The sequence below is a fragment of the Phymastichus coffea genome, unplaced genomic scaffold (genome assembly GCF_024137745.1).
Source record: "Phymastichus coffea isolate CEN01 unplaced genomic scaffold, Cenicafe_Pcof_1.1 PCOF00053, whole genome shotgun sequence".
Lineage (NCBI taxonomy): Eukaryota > Metazoa > Arthropoda > Insecta > Hymenoptera > Eulophidae > Phymastichus > Phymastichus coffea.
The window spans coordinates 1105274-1130951 of record NW_026706864.1 but is presented as its reverse complement, the minus strand read 5'-3'; the positions used below and the strand labels follow the sequence as shown (position 1 = coordinate 1130951).

The following is a 25678-nucleotide window of genomic DNA, read 5'->3' as shown; positions in this document are numbered from 1 at the left end:
GATCGAACAGGAGATTTCTCTCGAGGATGATGCGCTGCAGCGGCCAGGGCGTTGCGATGGTGTTCGAGGACGCTTACATTGTGTTTTCACGTTTTTTGTCTCTCAAGTCACGGGGCTGTACCCTCCTGGAGACTCATCGGCAACGCGAGACAACGGGCATCAAGAAATTGTATAACAGTTTCTTCGTGATGTTCTAAGGTCTGTGGAGAAGTTCATACAGCAAAGCACAACGCTTGGCGATCTCTCTTCGCCAGTTTGAGGAGAGGGCCCTGATTTCCAAGCCAAAAAGACGAAAAACAACCATAGAGGACGATCAGTTGGCAGAATAATCAAGAGACGTAAAACAAAACATCGTCATTATCATCGTGTGCGTCCTCGTCGTGTTACCGCTGATTATTTTTGTTCGGGAGAAAGTGAGAGGGCAGAGAGAGCTCTTATTCGATATTGAACTAACAAAAGGGGTAACAAGCCTGTTCGCAAGCTATGCGTGCCTGGTGTGCGCGAACGACCCCAGTTGTAGTAGTCGAAAAAGAGTATCCTAGAAAACCGGACGACGTGCGCCTGGACGGTGATAGGTTCGTCTAGGAGATACTCTATTCTTCGACAAGGATTGCCAACAAATACATAAAGTTAGACGTGCACTGTTCGTCAGAATTTTGCATAGAGAAGTTTTTTTCACGCGGTTAACAGTAACAACATCGCAGAATTCTCGCCACTCTTCCTCCTCGCCCCCGTTTTTTACCCCCCTAATTTCTTCTTCTTAAGACTTGATAAAACAAAATCAGAGGAATATGCTGGCGATGTAGTAATCAAGGAAATATTGGGACTCTTTTTTTTTTGTTCTTTCTTTTTTTTTCTGTCTTTTCTGTTTTTCTTCTCGTCCTTCAATTTGAATTTTGTACCGTAAAAATTTACGACCACCGCGTCCCTCTTTGGTTCGAAGTCGTACGTTTTCGTGGTCGTCAAGGGAAAGGGAATAGCCGGTGGGGAAATTAACGAGGAACCGCGATCAGACGACATCAGCGGGTGACAACAGGTAGACTAAGAGGCAGGAGGCGACCAAATGGAGTTACAACTTACAATGGACAACGGCGACTCCGAAGCCTCGATGTGGCTGCCTGCTTCGCTCACCTATCAACAGCGATCACCTGATAGACCAAACGACTGCAATCGCGTCATTGACCAACAAGTGAGTAACGGTTCTTTTACTTGCAAGAAGATTTAGCAAAATGGTCGGTGAAGAAACATCTGGCGGTGAAGAGTAAGGCTACTATGTTTTCTGTCGAATGTATTAGTCGATACGTACATGCATAGACCGATTGACAGATGTTGTGTCCTCGGTACGCGGGCACGTTATTGAACAGACACATCAGCCGTTCTAGAGTGCCCAATCGTGCAAAGCATTCGATTCAGATCGCACGGATATTAAAACAAACTTATGACGACGAAAATCGAGATGAAAATTGCTAGCGGTGTGTCTTGATCGAACATTGTCTATAGATAAGATAAAAGGCCATTGAAAAGTAAATTTCAAAATTGACTCACAGAAGGCTCGCGACGATATAATGTTTGCCAATAAGACAATTGCCAGCTCGCTATAAAGGACGCAGCCGAGTAGCTTGACGACTCCATAAAATGAGAGAGCTGCAAATCCACGTGTCTGTCTTTCTTCAATAGAGTGCGATGAAGCAATCGTCGTCCATTTCAGATCTGATTCGTCGGCTGTATTCGCTTTTTACTTGAGGGCGTTTAGTCAATTCAGCTAATTTAGGCAAATAAAAGACGCGTCTCTCGGGTTTTTCTTAGTCACGCGACCGTGTGCATCACGTATACGCGTATTTCTGGTCTATTTTTTTTGTGTTTTTTTTCCAATACCCTCGTGACAGATTGCGCGTATCAATCGACACGAGCCAGTATGTAATGCGAATCCTTCATTGAGAACATTTATCGGGGGCTTCGTACGGGCCGCGCTCGTCATGATTTCCCGTGGCCAAGCGAACGCGAATCGAACATTTTTTTTATGGGCTCGAGGCGAAAAGCCGCACGTACAACGGATTACTTCTATTTCAGCAGTGACGCGCTGACTCAAAAAAACCTTACGGCCAATTTAGTTTGATAGCCGATCTAATTGCGCAAAGACGAAGCGACGCGCGCGTTATAGAAGGTACCAAAGCCTCGAATTCGGAGTGGAAAATTTGTTCGCGACGCACACTGAAACCGCGGAGATGGTGCGGCGCTGACTAATGTGTGTGCGTATAACACGAAACGATTGGCACGATGGATAATAAAGAAGCGCGAAAGGCGATTGAACCCGCCGCGCGTGGAAAGCAGTAAGTCTCGGCAGTACGCACCCAGAAATGTGCCGTCCTCGAGAGCTCCGCGCAGACATGAAAATGAAAGGTCAAACGAGAGGCGATCGGCTTGAATTGCCGCTTCAAGGTGACTGCGACGAGTCGCTGCGCGCTAGGTCCACGTCTGTCCCTCGCCTTGCCAATTGGGCCAATTTCGCGAATCTCAAGTGCGAGGCGCGCTCGCGCGCTACTTGGATCTCGATGCATTGATCGCGCAGGGCTGTGCGCTTTCGGTTTTTCGAGACACGGCGCCTCGATCAACGGCCACGCTTCGGCGATATCGGAAGCTACGAACGTTAGTTGCGCGTTCGACGCGATCCAGAGGTTCAAACTGGTGGCTTGCGCGAGCAATAATCGTCTAATCGCACCCCCCTTCTCTGTCGTTCTCGAAAGCAGGCGCCGCTGGGCTGCCACACGGCGCAAACCGTTGCCTGGCAGGACAGGTCGAAGGCCGCGCCGTCGCAACAGCAGCAGCAACAGCAGCAGCAGGTACTGCAACGCTATCGCCAGCAAGCGGACTCGCCGCCGTCGAGGTCGAGCACGAGCAGCGCCAGTCAGTCTCCCGAGCACAGGCCTTCGCCGCAACGCCAGCCGCAACCGCCGCCGCTCAAGAGGCGCAATAACCACGCGCCCGCCTACGAGGCCTTTCGTCAGCAGCTCGACGACCAGCCCGAGCGCAAACTCTCGCGCAGAAACGGTCAGTACGACGGACTCGCTTGCACAGGCGGCACCGTCGCTGTCGAGATCGCTCGGTCCACTTTACATCGCCAGTCGCGTGCAGACAGTCTCCCTGGCACCCTTGTTTGCGCGCTGATCCGCCAATCGGGCACTGGGCTAGCTCCGCCACATGCCAAGTCCTCCAATGGGTCAATCGCTAATTTCCTGAATGGCTCTCGTCGCTCGCGTAGACACGCGAAAGCCTCCTCGCGAAGCTGCATCTTTCGAGGGGCGAACGAGTTTCGTGCATGTGGACGGCGAGCGACGCACAGAGCTTGCCGAAGAACGCTCGTTTTGCGCAATCATCGGCTTCCGATAAATTTATCAATTTACAACAGGCGGACCGTCTTTGTCGCGATTTCGTCTACTTGTTCAACTCCGACGTACGCTAACTACGTAATGGAGGGCACGTAGTGACGCAGCAGCCGAGCGTGTGAAAGCAAAGCTTGCAGCGTAATCTTTTTCCTGCGCCAAGTGTCGGAGCGTTAATCATTGTCATCTTCCTGGGACACGCACGGCACACAATGATGCTTAATCTTTCTGTTTTCGCGCTTATCTTTTCATCGAATTCTTCCCGTCTGCGTAGGTTTTTCCTTGCGGTAGAATCTTGAATATACTTTTCATTCATTGGGACAGCGTCAATGTTGGTATTTGTTTGTTTGCTTGATTGCCATTAATAAAATGTTGTTTTGGTTACAACATATTTCTCTTTGTCTATCTTACTGCAATACTTTGCATACTGTGAGGAGACTTTGTTCGGGAAGTCTTTTGTAACGTCACAGACGATAATGGAGTGTTACGTCGTAATTTACAGTGAGAAACTTCGCAAGGTCTGATAATTTTTGACGCCTGTTGAACATCTGTTTTCGTTGTTCCTATAAGACGTCATCAGATTGTCAAGTGCTAGAATGCTTATCACGACATTATTTCAATCAATAATTTTTTTAATGAATAAGTACTTTTTACGCAATTTTAGGACTGCTTATTTTATTTCCACATTTGTTGCTAAAAACAATTCAATTTATTAGCGACAATAAAAAAAGGAATGTACTTCATTCTTCATAGTAAAAAAAGTTAACAACGATTGTCAGTGGAATGCATCAGTATGCGCGTATAATTATCCCGCTTTTAGCTTCTCATTATCGGTCACACGCTAATCACCGTTGAGGAGCTTGTTTATCTAAATCCATGGAGGCTTGACCTCTTTATTCTTTTCCATGATTAGAAGTGACTCCTTTAGAGTTGCGTCAAAAATTTATAGTTGTTTCTATTAACGATATTTCAAAATTTATACAATTGGTTTGTAATGTTGATTGATACCGTTCTTTCAACATTATTGTCTGTATATTATTTTCTTAAACTTTTAGTTTTCGGTATGTTAGTATTCGAATAATTTACTTACTACGGTCAAACAGAATTTTTCCTATAATTTTAATCAAAATCATCAGTAAAAATGCCTTCAACATAAGTACATCTTTCGCCATTTTATTTTGATAAAAAAAGAATCGAAATTTCTCAATGAAATTATGAATTACATGTCAACTGCATGTAGCCCAAGCAACTTTATACAATATAAAAATAATACCAACGTCTTTTAAAACTTCATGCTCAATTCTCATGATTCGTCTTTTTTTAAATGATTTTAAATGATAGTTTTGTACTGCACATGGAACAAACCGAAAGAACTTCATAATGCATTCTTAGCATGTACAAGAGTAAAGTTATTTCCCTCAAACTCGTTTTCTTCGCTTACTTCAACTTGTCAATCTTCTGACAATTCCTAATTGGTGAGTATGCGATTCTCGATCGTTATTTATCTTTTACGAAAATACACGCTCATTTACGATTTCGCACATCGCTTATCCTACACCAACCAGTTTGCAGGCAACAAGACAAACACTCGTTTAATGTTATGAGAACGGCTTTATAATTTACGTGATTTGTCGCGTTGCTCCTATTTGTATTGCGAAAGATTTTTAAATGATCAGCTTTCAGATTAGCTATGTTCATAAAATTGTTTGCTTAACCGTTTTTTTTTTTATTTGCTTATCCATATTGCGGTTCGGTTTAATTGACTACTCTGTATACAGTTACACGTTATAAAATCTTGAAAAAGCGCATAATTCCTGTCTGATCTGTTACATTAGGAATCCTATGTTTGCTGTTAATAATTAATAATTTTGTTTAAATTTCTGTTTAAAGCCCAGGTAAACAATAATCGAGTACAAAATTTCCAATCTTGAATTTAAAAAATTTCACTCAATTATCATTTTTTCAACAGAGCGTGTTTAATATGATGGTTAATGTTAAACAATTCAATTGCAGGATCAGTAGGAAGCAATGACTCCCAGGGATGGTCATCGCAGGTCGACGAGCTTGCCGAACACCTGGCTGCAGATTTCGATGGTTCGTTGTCAGCCCTCGCAGCCTCCGATCTTGCGACCGCTGTTGCTTCTTATAATATGAGGTACGCATTAAAATATGCTGTTATGATAGTCCAGATAGGAGAAATTGTACTTGAGGAAAACGATAGGCTCACAGAATATATTTTAGGAATATCTTATTTAATGGAAACTGTATAGCTTTCAGAAAAATCAGGTTTGGTTAATATAATGAGGATATAAGAAATATTCTTACGTAAAAATATAAATTGCACTAAATTCATTGTCTAATCGCAAACAAATAATTTAACACGCTAACTCGAGTAGACTATCAGTTTCTACTGATAATATTGTTCTGACATTCATAAGTAGAGATTCTGATACGATCGTTAATTCATAAAATGAAGCGACCTACATTATCTGGTACAAATGCCGGTAAAATAGAATAACCGATACCATAAGATAAAACAATGGCTGTTCAAGCCCCACTTTACCGACTGCAGTAAAATCAGCTGTCTCCTACCGACGGGTTTTAACAATTATTTTTAAATTTCAAAAATAACTTCTCCCGTGCAGACACTCGCAAGCCTCGAAAAGAAAAAAAACAAAGAGCCCCGCTTAGCGCGGAGGAAATAATAGAAGAATGAACGACCGTGTGCCTAAGACAATACCAAAAAATATGGTTGCAATCAGTTTGAGTCGTGTGATAAAGTTCCGTGACATCGTGGATGAGTCGAGACAAAGATTATACCGTCTTTATTAATTAACGAGGCGCGCAAAGCTGTTTTATCAGCCGAGCTCGTGGAAAAGGAGAACGAGCACATGCAGAAAGACACATACTGAAGATACATCAGAGTTAACTGCCGGGCATTCGTCAGTACGTGGGTGGTATTGATGATACGTTCTCTTTGAAACTCCCGTGAAAAGTGTCACTCGTTACCATATACACAAAATACAGGTACATCGAAAACGATAAGACTACACTTACAAATGGAATCAATCGGACAAGACCAACGTAGATTTTTTTGAAAAAAGATTTCCTTTTTTGATAACGCGTGTAATATTGTCTCGAGTGGTGTTGGACAAAAGTATATACAGTTCCGGATTGCGCGTGTTCTCAAATTTGTAAAAAATAGAACCTCCAACTCCATTTTTGCATTCCATTTTGTAGTCTTTCATTTTCAATTTTACTGTTAAAAATACGTTGTAGCATTTCTAACAGTTGAATTACAAAGTTGTAAACGATCTATCGATTTGCAGGAATAATCGATTGGTATTCACGTCATATAAAGATGCATAGTGTCCAACCTGCATAATTAACTTTTGGCAATCTCATTGTGGATTTCGGTTACGGTATAGTACGTCTGATTTTCTCGCTTGATCACTTTTGACAAATAAGCTAAAGACAATCATGAAGACGCAACATTATGTTAAACGTCGGTGAGTCTGGAGTTTTTCTTTTTGTTCATATTTTGAGGAAAACTATGACGCTGCTAATTGTTACTGTCTCTCAAAGTGTTGTAAATTGTTCATTTAAGTAGTTTTTTTGTGTATTTATAAAAATCATATTTATTGCAAGGACCATTACAATATGCTAACAACGCGAAATAATTTTGTTTTATTTTCCATGTGATGCAAACGGCTGATACAAAGTTATGATCACGTGCAATTTACAACATAATTTCATGGGTCATAAATGGTCGTAAAAGTGGAAAAAGAGATTTTTTGTAGACATTCTACATTCAATCATTTGGTAAAAAACGAATTTAAAAATTCTTCTTTACTCTCTACACATTCACAAAAAATAAAAATCAGAATAAAAACTTGCTACAACCCGAAAAATAATCGTTATCAATTTCACATAATCCGCCTGTATATCTGTTCTCTTATGATTCATTAACAGACTGTCGACAAATATTTATATATCCAATGTAAAATGGTTACATACCAAGGTTAGGATCATTGTAAAATGCATTCCTGACCTTCACGATAATTAGCATGGTTATCCGATAATATTGATTCGCGGTAAACAAAAAGACGAAAGTGCAACGCTTAAGAAACCGAGTCTCATACAATCTATACTTTTAAAAATACTTTATTATAGTTGTTGCCATAAAATAAAAAATAGCATTAAAAATAAGAAAGCTAATAAACAAAAAAATTAAATCATCGTTAAATTTTACGTCAATGTAGGAAAATGACTCAACGCGACTGTCCTCGCGTTCGTGGAATAGAAACAAAAACACAGATTCGCTCGGTTTTCTTCAATCCGACATTCAATCGTTAATCATCGTAGTCCAGCATATAAAGGAATAAACTCGACAATAGCGCGTCGTCGATTCAGTTGTTATAGCCTCCATCAAAAAATTTCATACCAGTTACTTGGTTCCCCGTGTAGTATCGCATTATGCAATTTTTCACTCAAAAAGCCTTATCCTGATCACTAGCCAATGGCAGAAGAATCAAACGGTTGATCGTTTCATGTTCATGCACGGTTATAAAAAATCAAACAATGCGCTGGAGTATTATTATGCGGACGAAGTAGCATAAAGACAAAACAATGTGGGAGAGAGTCTCCATTAGATTAGTTTAAGCTGGATTGTACCGGAACAATTTGCTGCTCCGTTAGTTCCACCACCTCCGTTGTTTTTCAATCTCTTGTAAGATAACGTTCCATATGTGTACCTTTAATTGCGTCTTTTTAAACGGTAATGAATCTCATAGCTTTATCAGCTTGAAAAAAAAAGTGAAATAGCAGATTGATATTGATCACTTTTATTAATTGCGAGGCAAATGAGATTTTGTGTGCTTTTTGTTCTTGGCATAATTGTGTCTGCCGGTTCGAATACAGGTAGCACGTACAAAGAAAAACTTTATTGTGTAGTGCACGTTTTTTTTAATCCTCGCATCATTACCTGAATTCGAATGTTTAAAATTTTTTTTTTGTGTCTAAAATATATCAAAGTCGGTAGCAAGTGACTAATGAAAATCTGTTATCCTCATTTATCAATGAAACCGAAATTATGCAACGAATATATGAAATATGTGGAAAAAAAAATTCGGCACACATTCTTAAAATCTTTCTTATAAGCAAAAATAAATCTCGATTGACGGTTTCTCGTACCAAAATGTAAATAAGAAAAAAAAAAGAAGAATTCAGCGATAGGTCACGTGTGAAAGGTTACTAGCGTTATACGTGTCTAATGATGAAGGTGGGGGAGTCGAAAATCGGTCGGATGCTTATCCAGTTTAGGCTGGATTAGGTTTAGTAGCGTTCTGGTTTAGAGTACTTACGCTTGATTCATGAAGCCGCCACGTGATTGCATACATGTATGTTCGTACTGTTTAGACTCAGTTCTGATACAGGAAAAAACGATGGTAATTCAGGCGAAAGAAGTCATATTCGGAAGTATGCCTAATTAACGAATTTTTAATAGATGAAAGCACAAGTAGAGCACGAAAGCGATTGGGGATGTGCGATTACCCGATCGCTAAATATGTTGTTTTTAGACCCTGCATCAAATGTACACTTTTATTATTAGAACTGTTGGGAAGAATTAACTAAATCTTGATAAAAAAATCTTTACCTCACGACTCGACATATTTGCAATAAGATTTTCTTAGGTGTTCCAGTATCAAATCGCATTGGCTGTCTTCGCTATCAAACAATTGACATTTTTGGCTTTAGAAAAAAGCTTAACCACGATATTCCCTCTCCTTAAAGTGATGCCCGCGTGACCAAAAAGAATTGAATAAAAGTCATAGGCAATACCGGACAAAGGTAAAGAAAGCACCTTGCGGTCATGATAACACGCAAAGAGAGAGAATGAGTGAGAGAGAGAGAGAATGAGAGAATGAGAGAAGACTTGGTACAACGCAATAAAGCTCAGTAATAAGTCCTAATAGCACTTGCAGGCCGCGTGGGTCGAGTCCCTTCAGTCATCCAACGTGCCTCGGTAGGATATAACCGTGAGCCGTCATTTTTCTTTTGTGTGTAGATCACATCTCTTTTTTTTCGGCTCTCGATTGGTGCGCCATGCTCTACGTGAAACCTAGGTACGAACGAGAAGCACGTACGAACTTATAGATTAGAATTTGTTCATATTTTGATCGATAGAATAAGACGTGCAATTCTTCTAGATATAGACGTTGTGATACGTTCGTCGATGAGTTTCCATTGACTGATCGATCGAGTGATGGCACTTTACATTACGTTTTTCTTTGTCGTGTTACAGCGAAGCTCTGCTGGCCTTGCCGTCACTCACAATTTTCAAGCAAGAAGCTCCATCGCCCGAGAATCAACAGACCAATACAAAGTGAGTTTTTTTTATGCTCAATTTATAACGCATTATCGATCGTTGATAAAATAGAGAGCTCGTTGCCCTTCAATCTCGAAAACTGTCTAGATTAAAAAGCACAAGATAGAACTACTCTTACCAGTGGATAAAAAAATGGTTATTTTAATTTTCTGCTTGTGCTGCTACCGGTGTAGCGCTATTCGTATCTGAAATTACATAAAAGAGATAGGTAACTGAGAATCGATTATATGTATCCTCCGAAAAGAGAAGAGATGCGAGAAACCGCTTCATCTCTCGCTCTCTCAAGCTTGATCTGAGAGCTGCTCGTGGTAGTCATTATCACGAAACTCGTACTCCGGGGTCAAGTATTTGTGCGCACAAGAACTCGGAGCGATCAGTTTATCGTCGGTCTCGGTAGCGAGAAGCACGGTCGTCGGGAATCACACGAGTCTCTTTTGCACGCGCGTGGAGCGATTTATCTCATTTCTTCATTTCTTCATTATTTTCTTTTCGTGTAGAATCAATTACTAGTGAAAGTCGGAAAAATGAAATGTTTCAAGTTCTACGAGGCGATGAACCGGTTCTTTAAATACATGAACAATCGTGCTTTCATGTGAACGGTTTCGGATTGGTTGTCAGTATTATTACGCGAATACCTTTCTGTACAAAGAAATCTGTGATACCTACGGTTTAGTTTTCATTTTCTTTATAAAAGTGACGTGAAGGCAAAATTACTAGAGTAATGTATTCTTGTGGAAATACGATGCTCATGAAGAGTTATCCGGATCCGAGGATCCCACCATCTCCATTATTACCACCGCCACCTCCGTTGGTTCCACCACCTCCGTTAGTTCCACCACCTCCGTTGTTTTTCAATCTCTTGTAAGATCACGTTATTGATGTATATAACCGCTCGAACTTGCGTATTCATGCACTAACACGATAAAGAAAAATACCAAGCGGTATCGAAGAGGATAAGATGAGAGAGCATCCCGTTTGAGCAACTTTTTCCATCTATCATTTCGTTCGCGATTACATAATTCAAGGAAAAGTACTAAAGAAAGTCCATATATTTGTAGTCTGAATCATGTGGCACAGCAAAATGTCAGCGTGCCACCATCATGTCACGGAAGCAACGTACTTGTTGAGACAGACAGCAACAATGGTGGCCAGAACCCTGCGAGCTTGCATCAATTACTGTACACCTCCAGCGAGGAGTACCCGTCTAATTCCCATTCTGGCAATCACGTCACCTCTTCGCAAGGCCACGAATTTGGCGACGACTGTCGGTAAGTCGTGGACGATGATAACGAAAAAGAAACTTTTTTACCGACAGAATTTTCTTGGTTTGTTTTTTAGCTTTCAATATGTATTGGCTGCGGCGACTAGCATTGCTACCAAGGTAAATGAAGAAACTTTGACGTATCTCAATCAGGGTCAATCTTATGAGATTAAATTGAAGAAACTCGGAGATGTATCAACTTTCCGAGGAAAATTGTTAAAGGTAAACATTATTTACTTTCTCTGTCTATTCAATATATGATAAATCTTTGCGGTGAACCTCGGCCTGTACTATTCCAGTCAACAGTACGCATTTGTTTCCACGAGCGCCGTCTCCAATATACCGAGCGCGAGCAAATTCTAACATGGCAACGTGCCAGACCTGGCGAGCGTCTCCTGGAGGTAGATGTGCCCCTCAGTTATGGCTTGGTTGATGTTTGTCAACCCACTTCATCCAATAACAGCATTGAATTCATGTGGGATCCCACTAAAGAAGTCGGCTGTTACATTAAGGTAATTGTTTATTTTGAATAAGCGTTTCATAGACCAAAAATCGCAAATTTATCGTGTCATTAATATAATTTATCTGTAAAAATTACGCTAAAATTAAATTTCATTCACCTTAATATTTCAGGTCAACTGCATTAGCACGGAATTCACTCCAAAGAAGCATGGTGGTGAGAAAGGTGTACCATTCCGTATAAAAGTTGAGTCGAGAATCCCTAGTGGGCCACGGCTTCACGCTGCTTCCTGTCAGGTCAAAGTATTCAAGCTAAAGGGCGCCGATCGTAAACATAAGCAGGATCGTGACAAAATACGACGCCAACCACCACATGACCAGGACAAGTATCAGCCAAGTTATGAGTGTACCATCCTATCTGATGTAAGTGTAGAATAATATAGTTTTGGATGTATAATTAGCAACAGAGTATAATTTTGAATGATAAAACCCACATTCAGGATGAAGTTTTTATTGTAGCATTCGCACTTTGTATTTAAAGTAGAATACTCTATACTTAAACTAAAGTATGTGACTTTTGCTGAAAATTCTTTATGAACAAATAAATGATACTTTTAATGGAAAATATTAAGCTTGATCGTTCAACTTTGATATTTGTATATTTTCAATAATAATTAATTATGTAATAATAAAGAGCGCTCGTGTTATTTTTAGAGCACCAAGGACTTCACAGCCTCTTGACAAATAAAATTCAACGCGTGACTCATTTCACCGTACATAGTCCACTCACGAACATCAAATTGAAAGCGCACCCGTATGATTGAATGAAAGAGTGAACGAACTCGTCACGGGTCGGAAAAAAATAGAAATAGACAATTTGTATCTATTCTCATCTAGCAATCGAACGAGGCACAGCAAGTAAATTGAATGGAGACTGATATTTGTTCCCCGACATTCCAGATACCTTTGGACTCGTTCTCGCCGTCCAACTCCATTGGCCAGAATATCTGCAGCCCTTATGCCTCTTCCGACGCTATGTAAGTAATGTTTTCTCGAGTCTTTTTTTTGTTTGTCATTGCGACTAGAACTGAATGGCTTGGCAATAAGAAAAGGAAACAAACAAATTGGGATCAATCCGAGTATATAAGTGTGAATCTCGATCGCGCGTCACTGATCACAGCGAGCGAACTGTTTTATTTATATTTCCTTTAATTTGATTTGGACGAATGAGTCGTTATCGTGAGTATTAACCAGAAAAATCCGTACCGAATATCTATCAAGCGAGAGCTCTCTTTGCTATGCCGCGGTGACACTTTCCGGTTAAGACGGGATCGGTTTGGTTGGTCGTGCGCGTTATCGCACCGGCACCCAACGGCATACACAACACGGCTATTATTTGACTGAATTCAGACGCGCGGAAAATCACTTGCAATACATACATTGTTGGCTCATAATTGACACGCTTTTCAAACACTCGCTCGACAATATGTTGCAGGGCTTTCATTTGATATTTGCGCTGATTGATTTTTATTGGCGCTGATGTGCACACTCGCTATGCAAACATTGTTTTTTTCGAATTTTGAAATAATATAGCACGTCGTAATGTTTGATAAACCATGGATCTTTCCCTCTTTAAATTCACGACTGCGTCAATTTGCATTTGCTAAGTAACTCGGTGTATAAATTTTAACTAGCAGTAATGCTTGTTTTTTTCTGTCACACAACTATTACTATTGCAAAAATTTCAAGTCAAACGAGTAGTTACCAAGGATATTACTCATGTAAAATTGTCGAATTCGTTTCAAACGAATAACGATTCCGCTAAGTTATTGTTATTCTCGTGTAGCGGAGAGGAACATTAACAAGTCGATTACGAAATACACTACGGCGAGCTTCTATAATTATCGACGAAAATTTTGCCGTTCTAAAGATAGAAAAACCAGTTTTCTGCCTACGCTCGATTTTTTTGCCTTTCACTTGGCCCACACAAATGCCTTGGTGCAAGCAACACAGAGGCTTGCGGAAACTATAAGGTTTTATTCGCGAAGCGATAAACACGCAATTTCTTCTCGAGCAATTATCTCACAGATATTGCAATACACGCTTATGCCAGTGTAATCAACGGAAACCAGAAAAACCATTTCGTCATAATTCAACAGCGCAACAGTTATCAACGATGAAACCTTGTCTTCGCTCCCTCTCTCGCAGAAGTTGCCTATTACTATGATGCACAAGGCCGTGTGATAAAACTTCTTTTCGCGCGCCAGAAATCAGTTCGATGCACATACTAGCTTATGTCGTTCCCGTGTAAAAGTTTGCTCAAGCGCGACCTAGAATGAGCCGTTCGTCAAAGAGTCTAGAGGATTTTTACGATAAACCTTCTAAAAGCTTAATCAAAAGTGTAGGAGGATACAAAGGTCGTCAATTTGAAATTGAACGAATATTCCGTGAAGCGATTCCGACTATAAAGAAAAGCTGACGTGCGCAAAAATAAACAAGCTCGCGACGATGTGGCAGTTCGCTGAAATCTACAGTTACGAATTGGTAAGAGGAACATTCGCGCACCCGCCCGCGATCAAGCAAGAAATCTTGTTTTACGATCTGATCCGTGCACTATTTTGGAAATCTTGGCATGTGTCGATTATGCAACAATTGCATCGATTGATCAGTCTCGATTTGGGTTGTACGTGAAATATTATTATACTTTCCTACCTTCTGCTTCGGTTTTGTCAATTTGTTTTCTTCTTTTCGATAATTCATATTTTAGATAGACGTCAAAAGTGTAATAAGCAACATTGTAAAAAAATATGATCAACATTCTTCGGCGCCTCGTGACTGTTGGCACGCGAGCGCAATTAACTCTAACTACGAATGCCAATCAGCGTTCAATGCTTTTGTGACAACGGAAAACGCGATCGTTCAAGATAATACTGATCTATCGAGTGTGTTGATTTCCTCGAAAGATGAAAAAGACCGTATAAAAATAAAAGAATTGAACAAGGAAGCACGGCTCGACGTCCTTGCACTGCTTAACAATTTATTGATCCCTTATTAATCCACTTTTTTCTTTAAACGGATGACATATGGGTTCTATTATTTTCCTTTCACTTTGTAATTGTACTGCCATGCATGATCATTAATGTAGTAAATCAATTTTACGAACTAGAAAGAAAAAAGAATTGTGTGAAAAGTTTTCCAAGTGATTGAATTGATTGGCCGTATTGCATTGACCAAAACAATAAAATTAATTTTGAGTGACGACGAAAAATACAATGTTATTCCAACCGCCAGCTGATACCGAATGCATAAATCATACTCCCTCAGCGCAGCCTTAAAGATTCATGAAGCTCTCACATTTATACATGTAATGGAGAAATAAGGCAAAAAAGAGATTCAGTCGAGGAAAATTCAGACTCGTGTCCGTACGACCTCAGGTGCAAGTTTAGATGAGCAAAAAAAGGAGCTCAACGCGACTTTGTCATTCGAAGCATATTTTGGAGATACAATAGCTGCTTCATTTTTGTTACAAAGGTCAATAAAACATAACGACCTTTGGTGACAAAACAACTTAAACAAAGTAAAAACAAAAAAATAAACGCAGAATCTGCGCGACTGGAGGCGCACTTCGAAATTGATAATTTCCTCGCGAGCGCAAAACAAGCAATTCAAAAAGCGCAATCGGAGTGTTATTTCAGTGCAGTTTACAGCAGTAAACCCATTGTAAAGTCGAATAAAAATCGCATTCACTCCCGCTAAATTCATCTTTTTATAAACGTCAACGAACTGCAGCAGCAGCCGCATCGTCGATGTAATCGAATGAGCCGCACACATTGTCGGCAGCGAGCAGCAGCAAACCAGCAGCAAACTAGATATAACAGAAAGCGACGCGCAGAAAAACAGAGAGCGAGCGAGAGAGAGACGGAGCGGCAAAACTGGTTCGAACCGGCCTCTCGGAGTTGCGGAGGGGGCCCCCCCGTCGCCGCGTTTTCGTTCGCTTTATAGTCTCTGCGCTCAGTTTACGTCGGGACGTTCTCGCGCACGGAGCTTTTTTAACATCATAAAACAACAAAAAAGCTGCGAAGTCCTCAAGTGTATTCATACGCACACATACACACACACACACACACATCTATATATATATATTTATATATATCTATACTGCTCGCGCGTTGTTTTCGATTAAGGAGGGGACGGGAGCGAAACGCGTTGCGCAACATTGCGCAAAGAGAACGAGACGCCGCAGACATGATCTACCGCTAAAAAGATCCCCTTCTTCCTTCACCGCTGCACATCGCGCTTTTATTAATAGTGAACGACCTCAGCGATATACACAACACCTAGTTTTGCACTTTTGCATATACGTATACATGAGAAGTGTGTGAGTGTGGACAAGCCTTTTATCAAGAAACAGGAAAAAATAAAACTCTCGAATCGAAAATAATCCTTCAGTGCATATTTCGTGACTATATTATTAAAGAATTCGACTTTCCACATTAAGAGAAGTGCATCATAAGTGGAATGGTACCGACGAGTTGGATTTATTCAGTGGCATCAAAGGCCAAGGTATTGCTGCTGCTGTTACTCACCCTGACGAAACAACAACAAAAGTTATTCACCTATGGAAAGGTGGAAGTAGTCCAGGTGATACTTACCCGACAAGATCATCGACTGTGCAGTAGATGACGAGTAGCCAGCGAGCCGAGCTGATAAATTAATATCTAGCCGGGCTTACACGTTTTCTTTTTTTAAATTTAATTATCGTTTGTCGAGACATTGAAATATATGTGCATTGTACAGCGTTTATGTCTCAAGCTGCTGCTCTGTATATATATATACGTTTTACTTCTCAGCGGCGGTTATAAACATCGATGATGATGATTACGTTCGAATTTTACGAGGAAACCAGAAGAAGAAGATATGCAAGCTGCGCTTTTTGACACCTCGCTTTTCCCCCCATATAGAGAGACAATACTTAAATAGCACTAGAAACAAAACACGGAATCAAAACAACGAAATCGAAAGGGATTCATATTTGCTTTTTTTGCTTGTGATTTCTCTAGCTCTTTCAGTCCATTGTTTTCTTCAACAATTTCGACGAAATAAAAATGTAGAGACCAGCGAGGAAGTCATTGTTTCTGCTATTTGCTTGTTTGCACTGCCACGTAAAATCGAAAAAAAGAGAGAAAAGAGGACTGAGAGAGAAATTAGATATTAAAGAAATCTTGGATTTACAAAAGAAAAAAAGACTGACGGAAAGAAACTGTTATACCAAGGAAATACGTAGAAAAGGGATGCTGCAACAACACTGGGATGTAAGCAGTCGCTGGAGACTGCGCCAGCACGAGCGTTTGCAAGGATTATTATTCGAGCACGAGGTTACAGTCAGTAGTTCGAATGTCGAGCTCATCGCTAGATTTCTGCACGCACTACCGAATGCAAGACGCGTCGCTAGGCGACAAGGTGGTCTTGTCAGTCTCGTCGTTAGGAGTAAACGACCGATGAGGAGAATCACCAATGCTACTGTTGGTAAACTATTGCTGCCCACGCCCAAGGCTTTGGACGCGTAAGATTTTTTCTTGCTTCTATAGTCTCGTAATCAGGCTACGGTTTTGCTCTTTATAGCCTCAACATTGATTGATATCTGTTCGGATCGCTTTCTTCTTCTTATACATGGCTCTAACTTTGTCACGTAATTTTGACTTGAGCCAAAAGAGATCATTTTCAATGATAACAATTCGAGCTATTGAGTTTTTTTATCTATCAGCCTTAACTTCCATGTACATTTCATCCAATGAGGATTTTCTAGTTGTCTGACCGCTACAAAATACCAATTTTACTTGAGATGTTGAGGCGTACGAAAAACTTTATAAGAGCTCGTGCTATTGATTGAAAAATAAAAAATAAAAATTCCATTATGAAGTTGCTGCCACGATCTTGCGCAGCAAACTAATGAACAGTCTTAAGAAAAATAACAGTAAATCATTCACAACTACGTGTAGATTGCTTTCGAAATAAAATGTCAACCGTGTGTAGTTAATAGAATCAAATCAGCATTATCTCGGACGTTAATTACATACGTCGAGACACGAGAATTACATGAGAAAATCAAACCTGTTGTTGTTGAGGGAGGAATTGTAAAAAGACAAACGGAAAAATGCGGTCAGTATTGATTCAACTATGGACACTCATGAGACGGTTTAGGTTCTTTAATGAAAGTAAACTCGTTTTAATTCGAAGCTTCCAGTGCTTGTGTACGACTTTGCAAAGTCAATGTGCTTACACGATATCTTCTTTTTGTCACGCTATCAGCACAGAAACTTTTATTGAGTCTGAAGTTGTTTGTGGCGCGTCCAGCGTTTTTATATAAACAACTTTATTGTGCGGTTCTTTCGTTGATTGTGTTACTTCAGCCGTGGCCGAAGTTTTGTATAATAGGTCCCTTTGTGTGCATCACGAAAATATGGAAAATTTACCTTCCTAGTTTCGCCTTAAGTATGTATATTGTATATTGTAAAACGAATGGATATTATTTAAAGCACGTACGTATATTAAGACACGACAGTAACGGAAAATAGAGAGTGCGAATGTGAGAGAAACCAGTCGAAGAATTCAGGAGCGCACCTAGGAGGAGCATGTGCGCGCGAAATGGAAGGGGGAGAGCGGCACGCGTCACAGAAGCAGTGTAGCTGTGACCGGCGAAATCGACTGAGTTTCGTTGTTCTGTTCTCGCCGGAAAAATCCTTTCTTGCTGCGATTCGCGAGAGAGAGATATATGCTCTCCGAAGACCACACCAAAAGAAGCGTGCTCGGGATCGATTATCACCTGCTAGTTCATAGAGATTTTGTTGTTTATAGTAACAATGTCTTCTTCCTCCTCCTCCTCCTCCTCCTACTCCTCCCACAGGTAGGCAATAATTATTTGCCTCGTGAGAGAGCGCTGCGATATCGCAAGTAGCCCGCGGTCAATTTTTGTTTTCGTATTCTCTCTCTCTCTCTCTCTCTCTCACTCACTCACTCACTCACTCTTCGTTGCTATTTGCGATCAACAAGTGCGTTGGCTTGTCTACGGAATAGAGTGCGCTAAATCTCTCGGTCAAAACAACCTTTTATTCTGTTGTCGCAACATTTATTTGTTTTTATTTATTCTAAATTATATACATATTTACATAAAATCAATGCACTGTAAAATGTTTGTTATCCACCAGAGGAAAGAATTGACTGTAAGCTGGTCTGGATCAATTTTTAAAGTAAAACTAAACCACAACCAAATAAAAGTATACGATATAAACGTTTTGTTCTGCTTTACTTAAACGATAGTTTTCACTACCAAAAATAGTCAATATTGCACTGTTTAATTCCTCTTTTTCACCAGACTCTGCTAAACATTTGCCTAGCTATTGTATAATATCTCATGCTAGTTTTCCAATTTCTTACATAAATGATCTTTTCTGAGTGGTAGATTCGTGACGAACAAGTAACAATCGTTTGTGCTGTTGAAAAGTTGAATTACACTCGCAAGTATATGTGAAAACTATATCGTCAGCAACTATTTGGTCCTTGTGTTTTGGTTGTAATTAAATTTGTGAAAATTTGTCTTCCAGTTGTACCTCTATCAAAACATAATATTGTCTGTTATTTCCTAAATCGATGATGTTCGCATAGGTCATCCTAACACAGTTCGAGTGTTGCTTAGGTTTCCCAGGGACATACTCTGATTTAGATATTTTTGGCTTGATGTTGCTGTCTTCAGCTAATTTGTCTGTTATATCATAGATAGTTTCAATAGGCTTATATTTATTGATATTTTTACATGGTACAGGTTCTGCATTTGAAGTTTCTGTTATTTGAAGTGACGCTTCATGCTTGCCCGCATCAACTACCCTAACAATCCTCGCTCATGATTCAGAACCTGAACGAATTTAATTGTCTCTCGCTTCGCTTCGTGCCACGCGCTCGTTTTCAGTCACGCGAAACGTGTGCACAGCAGCACCGAGCATACCAGAAGCAGATCGGAGCGGTGCTTAGTCTATGATTGTTAATTCGATAATTTCGTGTTGTACGATTGCATTGATTAAATCGTAACTCGTTTGGCCAGGCCGATTATTTAAAAATAACTAGGTAATGATTGAACGCAAGCACCACGCACGTGGATCTCGTTTAGGGGTCAGTGTGTAATATAATATTTAGTTTTTAATCTTTTAAGCAATTGAATAGTAAATTTTATCTATTTCATATTACAATTTAAAATATTAAAATTGCAATAAAATTTATAAATATAACTCTTCGTATACGAAATTTTTAATACTAGTTTTATTAGGAAAATTTGTATATCTTTTCTCATTTCTCAAATCTATTCCCATTTTTCTAAAGTTTGGCCTTATGCCTCATTAATTGTCATTAGAAATGCTATAGTAAATTATAGAAGTTTACAAATAAATGAGTAGTCTTTTCAAATGAATATAATGTTATGTGATTTATAAATACAATTTCAACTTTTTTATTGTCAGTTAAAATTTCACACTTTAATAAATTACCAAAAATGTTTGAAACCAATAACATAGTGCCATTACATAAACCTTAGTTGATACACAGATTTCGAATAAGCATTACTACACAATTTTATCTTCATTTCAAATCATGAGGTGAAAGAGATATAGATGAAATATTTGGTTCTTTGGTGATTTAACACCTTCAAAACTTTCATTGTCGGAGTTTTCTATACTGTATTTATCGTGGATGTCAGATAAAACATCATTTGAAATTGCATCAGCTATTTATTTTTATTTTTCATTTCATTTTTGATATTATTCGCAACTAATAGTTAAACAAAAATCTAACATATCATTATCAGGTAAAATATCGTTGACCTCTTGAAATATATCTTAAAAATTCTTAAAAATTTATCAATGCTTTTATCTTCCATTGCAATTAAAGTTTGAATGCCTGTAAGTGCATTGGAATAACTTTCATTTTTATTAATATATTGTCGTATAAAGTCTTCAGACATTGTCTTTGAAATTTTCCCAAAGTTTAGGTGGTTTAATAGGGTAAATTAAATTTAAATTCATATTTGGACAAATAACGAAGTTACTTTGGCATCATAAATACTACAACTTCTCTGATTGCATTAGTCCATTATTAGCCATTTTCAATAAAACCGTGAGCTACAAAAGGGTTTCATGAACTACTCCATTTACTGTTCTTAATTCAAAACTTGTAGGTCCTTTTATTCGAAGTAATAAAACTCTTATATGAAATGATTCAAATTGACTTAGATTAACTGTGTATATTCATCCAATAATGTTTTTAACATTTGTTGTCCTCTTAATTCATCTATTTACTTTTTTCCCCTCAATTTCAACTTTTTAGAAAACATTGTTCAGGAATTTCATAAGAATAATAGTGGCGTGCATTTTCATGGAAATGCGGTAAGCCGCGCTTCTGAAACTCGAAATTATAAATATAAACTTCAATTTCACTAAAAAATGTATCTTTGACGATGAAGTTTAATAATGCATTTTTTAATGAAAGATTCAGGTGACTAAATCAGGTCGATCTGATGGTTGTTGACCTGGTAATACATTTTCTGTAATATTCTGTAATAATAAAAATAAAAATAAAATAAAAAAAGAAATAGATAAAACATAAACATCGAATTTTAATTGTTTAGTCATCATGATAGGTTAGAGCTATGTTAAAGATAAGATAAGATTCTCATCAATTATTTTTAAATAATCGATTTTATTAAACGAACTGCAATGGAATCGAAATTATTGCATCGTATAGTTCTTTTCGCGTCAAATTGTGAAGAGGCCGTTCAATAGGTAAATAGATCGTATATGCCCGAAAAGCTCCTGGACTGTATTGAAACTTAAAAGCCGAGGAGGTAATGGAGGGGATGACTACTGTATACAACCGTATGGTAGTCGGCCTAGCACATGGGTTACATGTCAACAGAGAGGATAGTACACAATTACGTCGTACACCACCTATTTGTCAATTGAGTGCCTCCTGTGCGTAACTCGAGTACGGCTTCGCCAAGGTTATGAAATGTTATAAACGAGCCTAGCGATAGTACGGCATGCAAAAGAAGTTTGTAGTGCGAGCTATAAGGCCGCGCATCTCGCTTCGTTCGTTGTCTCAGTCTTATACTATTCTACGCAACAAACATCTTCCCCATACCATATTTGCACTTGGCTCGCCCAAGGTACACAAATAACTAATATATACCCGAGACAAAACGAGGGAGGCAAATTTTCTACATTTTGATGGTCTATATGTTACCGCTAGAGGGACCTGAAAAACTGGTCGCAATTGCTGAATTTATGAAGTTTTATTAGTTCGCTTGAAAGTCATAAAGGCTAATCGAAGCATCCGGTGGAGAGCATTATTCAAATATCATTCACTTCTGATAAAATCCAATTTACCCGGATAACGTCACTGGCGAAAGAAATTATGGCATCACTCATAACAAAAATTAGCAACAATGTCTCGCTATCAGACTGACTCAATTGTAATCGGATTGCAACTGGTTTTCGAACAATACATTAAATCTTCTTTAAGGAAACATTAGTTTACAAACTGGAATTCACGTGCTGCATATATGAATATTTCTTTATCTGATATTTACCCGAGATGCACGTGTTAGATAACTCTTTTATATCAATGTCATTTTGTCGTGATCAGCATTTTTACCGAAAAACGACGACCGCGCAAAGTTAATACATTTTTTTTGTAAATAGCTCACCGGAGAGCCTGACCACGACAAGCAGCAGCTCTTCACCAGTGGCTGTGCCGATAGTACCTACGTCAGACTTGGTCAAGGAAGACATTGGACTTGCACCTGCTTTGTCGACGCCTACGGTCATCTTGTCCGAACAGCATCGTACTGACATCAATGTTAGTATTTTTTCACTCGCAGTCACTGTATTTTTCTTAATTTGCTTACTCAATAGGTTTTCAATTTTTTACAATTTGTTCAAACTGCTACCAATAAAATGCTAATTTACACGACAGTGTATACAATTGTCACATTGTTTTCCAACTTTTGTATGAGTTACATGAGCTTTTTCACTTGATTAATTTATTATTAAAATCATGATTACCTAGTAGTTAAGCTTTGATGAAGTTTCAACTTTAATTTTTGTATTTAAAATGTTTCTATAATTTTAAAAAATTTCTCGTTTGTTATCGTTCCTATAGATATCCACAGAAAACGCGTTACCACCCAACGCAAACGCCACACAAACAAGCAACTGGTTACGAGCACGCGGCTTCCACACCTTCGAGTCGATATTCGCAAATTTCTCCGCCTCGGACATCTTACGTTTATCACGCGACGACCTCATTCAGATCTGCGGTCTAGCCGACGGCATACGCTTATTCAATGCCGTACACTCGAAAGCCAAACTGTGCCTGTATTTTGCGGTCGAGGATCGATTGTGGCGTGCAGTTTATCTCGAAAGTTTGACGAGCAATGTATTTATCAGCAAATTATTGGGAGCTCTGAATTTACCTCACGAACGATTGCACTCGGTCCTATTGCTCGGACCGCAAGGCATTCACGTGCTGTTAACGAACGAACTTATTGCTAACATGAAGGATGAAAGTATGTTTGCCGTCGAGATTATTAAAGGTAATTTTTTTTTATGTTCATATACAAAAATTTATTTCTTAAAACTTTTGAGTTTACATTAATGACAGCAATGTCATTGATTAACGATATTTTACGAATTTCCTTACTTTCTGCCCATTGATTATATATTATTTACGTATTAGGATAATACTTGGTATAATTTATCAAATCTAAAGATCCTAAGATAACTGAATTTACTTCAGAAGTAAACACATGAAACAGTGCGCTGTTATTACCTACAACAATCACTCCAATACAGTCATGACCTTGGTTAGTGTTTTAAAGGCGATTGTGTTTTGTGATCGACTCAAGAAATGGCATTTATCCATCTACTACCATAACCACCGTGTAGTCTTTAATTAACTCGGCACTGTTAATAGTACATTACGATACAAGTGCGGGAAAGTAGATTCTAGTCTCCTGTAGCGTTTACACCCGAGCAAAGCGAGGGTGGAATGGTACACGAGACGAGAAACTCTTTCCCGAACATGTGCCGTGCCGTATTTTTTTATACGACGTGTGAAAAGTGTGATTTTTAACGTACGTTTTTTGCCGAGCGTGCGGGAAAAACGCACTTTCCGCACGGAGTGTTGAAAAAGCTATTTCAATTTTTAAAACATTTTTTTTTTTCATTTTTCAAAATAAAATTAAGCTTATGAAATGGTGATTGTAGTATCATTGAAAAATACCCCGTCAGATCCATTATTTGCATACAGGAAAGATGTACTTCAATTGTTGTTGGCTGTTCAAAATTGTGATCTAAAAAAGAAAACTTATCATGTATTTTTTAATTTCGAAATCGTTACTTAAAAGTCACGTATAGTGATATGAGTCATGATGTTTCTTTGTATTTTTCAGATCCAGGTAGCGACCAATTCAAACTCCTGCTAAAACCATCATCAAACTAACCAGATGCAGCGACCACTGAAAGGCAACAACGTATTCTCCAATTACAAAGTTGATTTGAACTTATCATGTTGATTTTTATTGTGAAATGTGAATTGAAAAAAAAAGAAAACGAAAAGGATTACGTGAAAAAAAAACAAAGATATATAGATAGACAGATAGATGTAGTTTCACTAGAATTATTCCGCTATTTTAATTATTCCAAATTTAATTTTACATCGTTTACGTTTTATTTTTCTTATTTTTTCCTTTATTAATGGATTCCCTTGCTTGTGAACAAAAGAGAATATAACTATTTGTTAAATATATTTATTTCCATTTTTTTGCCTATTCTTTTTGCTTGTGTGCGTCTTTTCAACTTATAAAGATTGTTTATTATTGTAGTAACAAAGATAACTAATTGTATTATTATTAGATCTTTATTATGTGCATCTCAAACGAATGTTATTATTATAATTATTATTTGCATTACAATTACTATTTATTTCATCGACCTGTTGTCTCGGAATGAAACCTCGGAGTGATGAAAGTCGTGCCGGTTGAATGATATCGCTATAATTAAAATGAAGTCGAATACTATTATGTATTATATTAATGGACATGTCCTCACAAGATATGATTAAAAAAAATTGTGCCAACTACGTAAATTTAACGTACAATTAAGAGCAACTTTGTGATTTTTTTTAAATGTACGTGAAACGAAAAAAAAAATCGATTTAAACTCTTTATAGATATGTTATTTATGACTTTTATGATTTATCTTAAGTACGATATGATACTATAGTGCAATTTATATTTTACGTTGCATTTGTTTCTTTTATTAATTCGTTAAAAAAAACTAAAAATAATTTTAACGAAAATGAAACTAAAAAGTAGATAGATCCGAGTGTTTGTGTGGAAAAATTATTTTTCTTTATGACTAAATGATTTTTCTCCCTTACTTTATTTTGTTGTGTAGTGATTGAGTATTATATAATAAAATGATCCTTAACAATATACGAGCTTATGATTGGCAAAATACTTGTTTTTTGTTGTTTTCGTGCTGTATACTGGTTATTTTCATTCGTTTATAACCTATCTACCAATAATCTCAACTATAAAGACTCAGTGATACGTGGAGTGTGTGAGCTCAATTTTTCTCTTTTTAAATAAAATGGAATATATCTTATGAATAAGATGAATAATATTGTTAGAGTAACATATAGGGAGTGTTAATTTTTAAAGTACATCAGTTACTGTTACCTAAAACTTCCAAATATACAGCCATCGTCAGTTCTCACATAAAAACAATTACCGTTTTTTATATACTTTGTGTACTTCTTTTTCGCGTTTCTCTGCCTCTTGTAAACGCTGATAATTACAACAGAAAGAACAACAATAATTGCATGCCTCAATGAGGATATTGTTAAGCGTGTAAACCTGCAACCCGTATCAATTTATTTTTGCATTTTATAAATTTTTTCATTGATTGTAAATGAGTTACTATCATGATTCAATTAACCAAGGTATGTTCATGGTGTGTATTATCTGGTATACGTGCAAATGAATTTTATACATCGACATTGTCTGTAAATCCTTTCGAAGAAGTGATAAATACATCTGGTACAAAACTCTCATAGTAATAAAAAAGGTATTTGTAAATATATTCA

General features: G+C 38.3%; 1 protein-coding gene across 2 annotated transcripts; it reads left to right on the top strand.

Annotated features, from left to right (window-relative positions):
• The first annotated feature begins 199 nt into the window (after positions 1-199).
• LOC131665663 (transcription factor CP2-like protein 1) lies at positions 200-24139 on the top strand. Of its 2 annotated transcripts, none has more exons than XM_058937711.1 (12): positions 200-1189; positions 2745-3048; positions 5394-5535; positions 9685-9765; positions 10827-11036; positions 11107-11251; positions 11329-11541; positions 11663-11911; positions 12449-12525; positions 22231-22387; positions 22691-23123; positions 23982-24139. In XM_058937711.1, exons 1-12 carry the CDS (start codon positions 1064-1066, stop codon positions 24029-24031), a joined length of 2187 nt encoding a protein of 728 aa, XP_058793694.1. In that variant the 5' UTR covers positions 200-1063; the 3' UTR covers positions 24032-24139. The 2 variants fall into 2 exon arrangements, with proteins under 2 accessions (XP_058793694.1, XP_058793695.1); XM_058937712.1 differs by having other exon boundaries at positions 22231-22391; positions 22701-23123.
• Positions 24140-25678: the final 1539 nt, after the last annotated feature.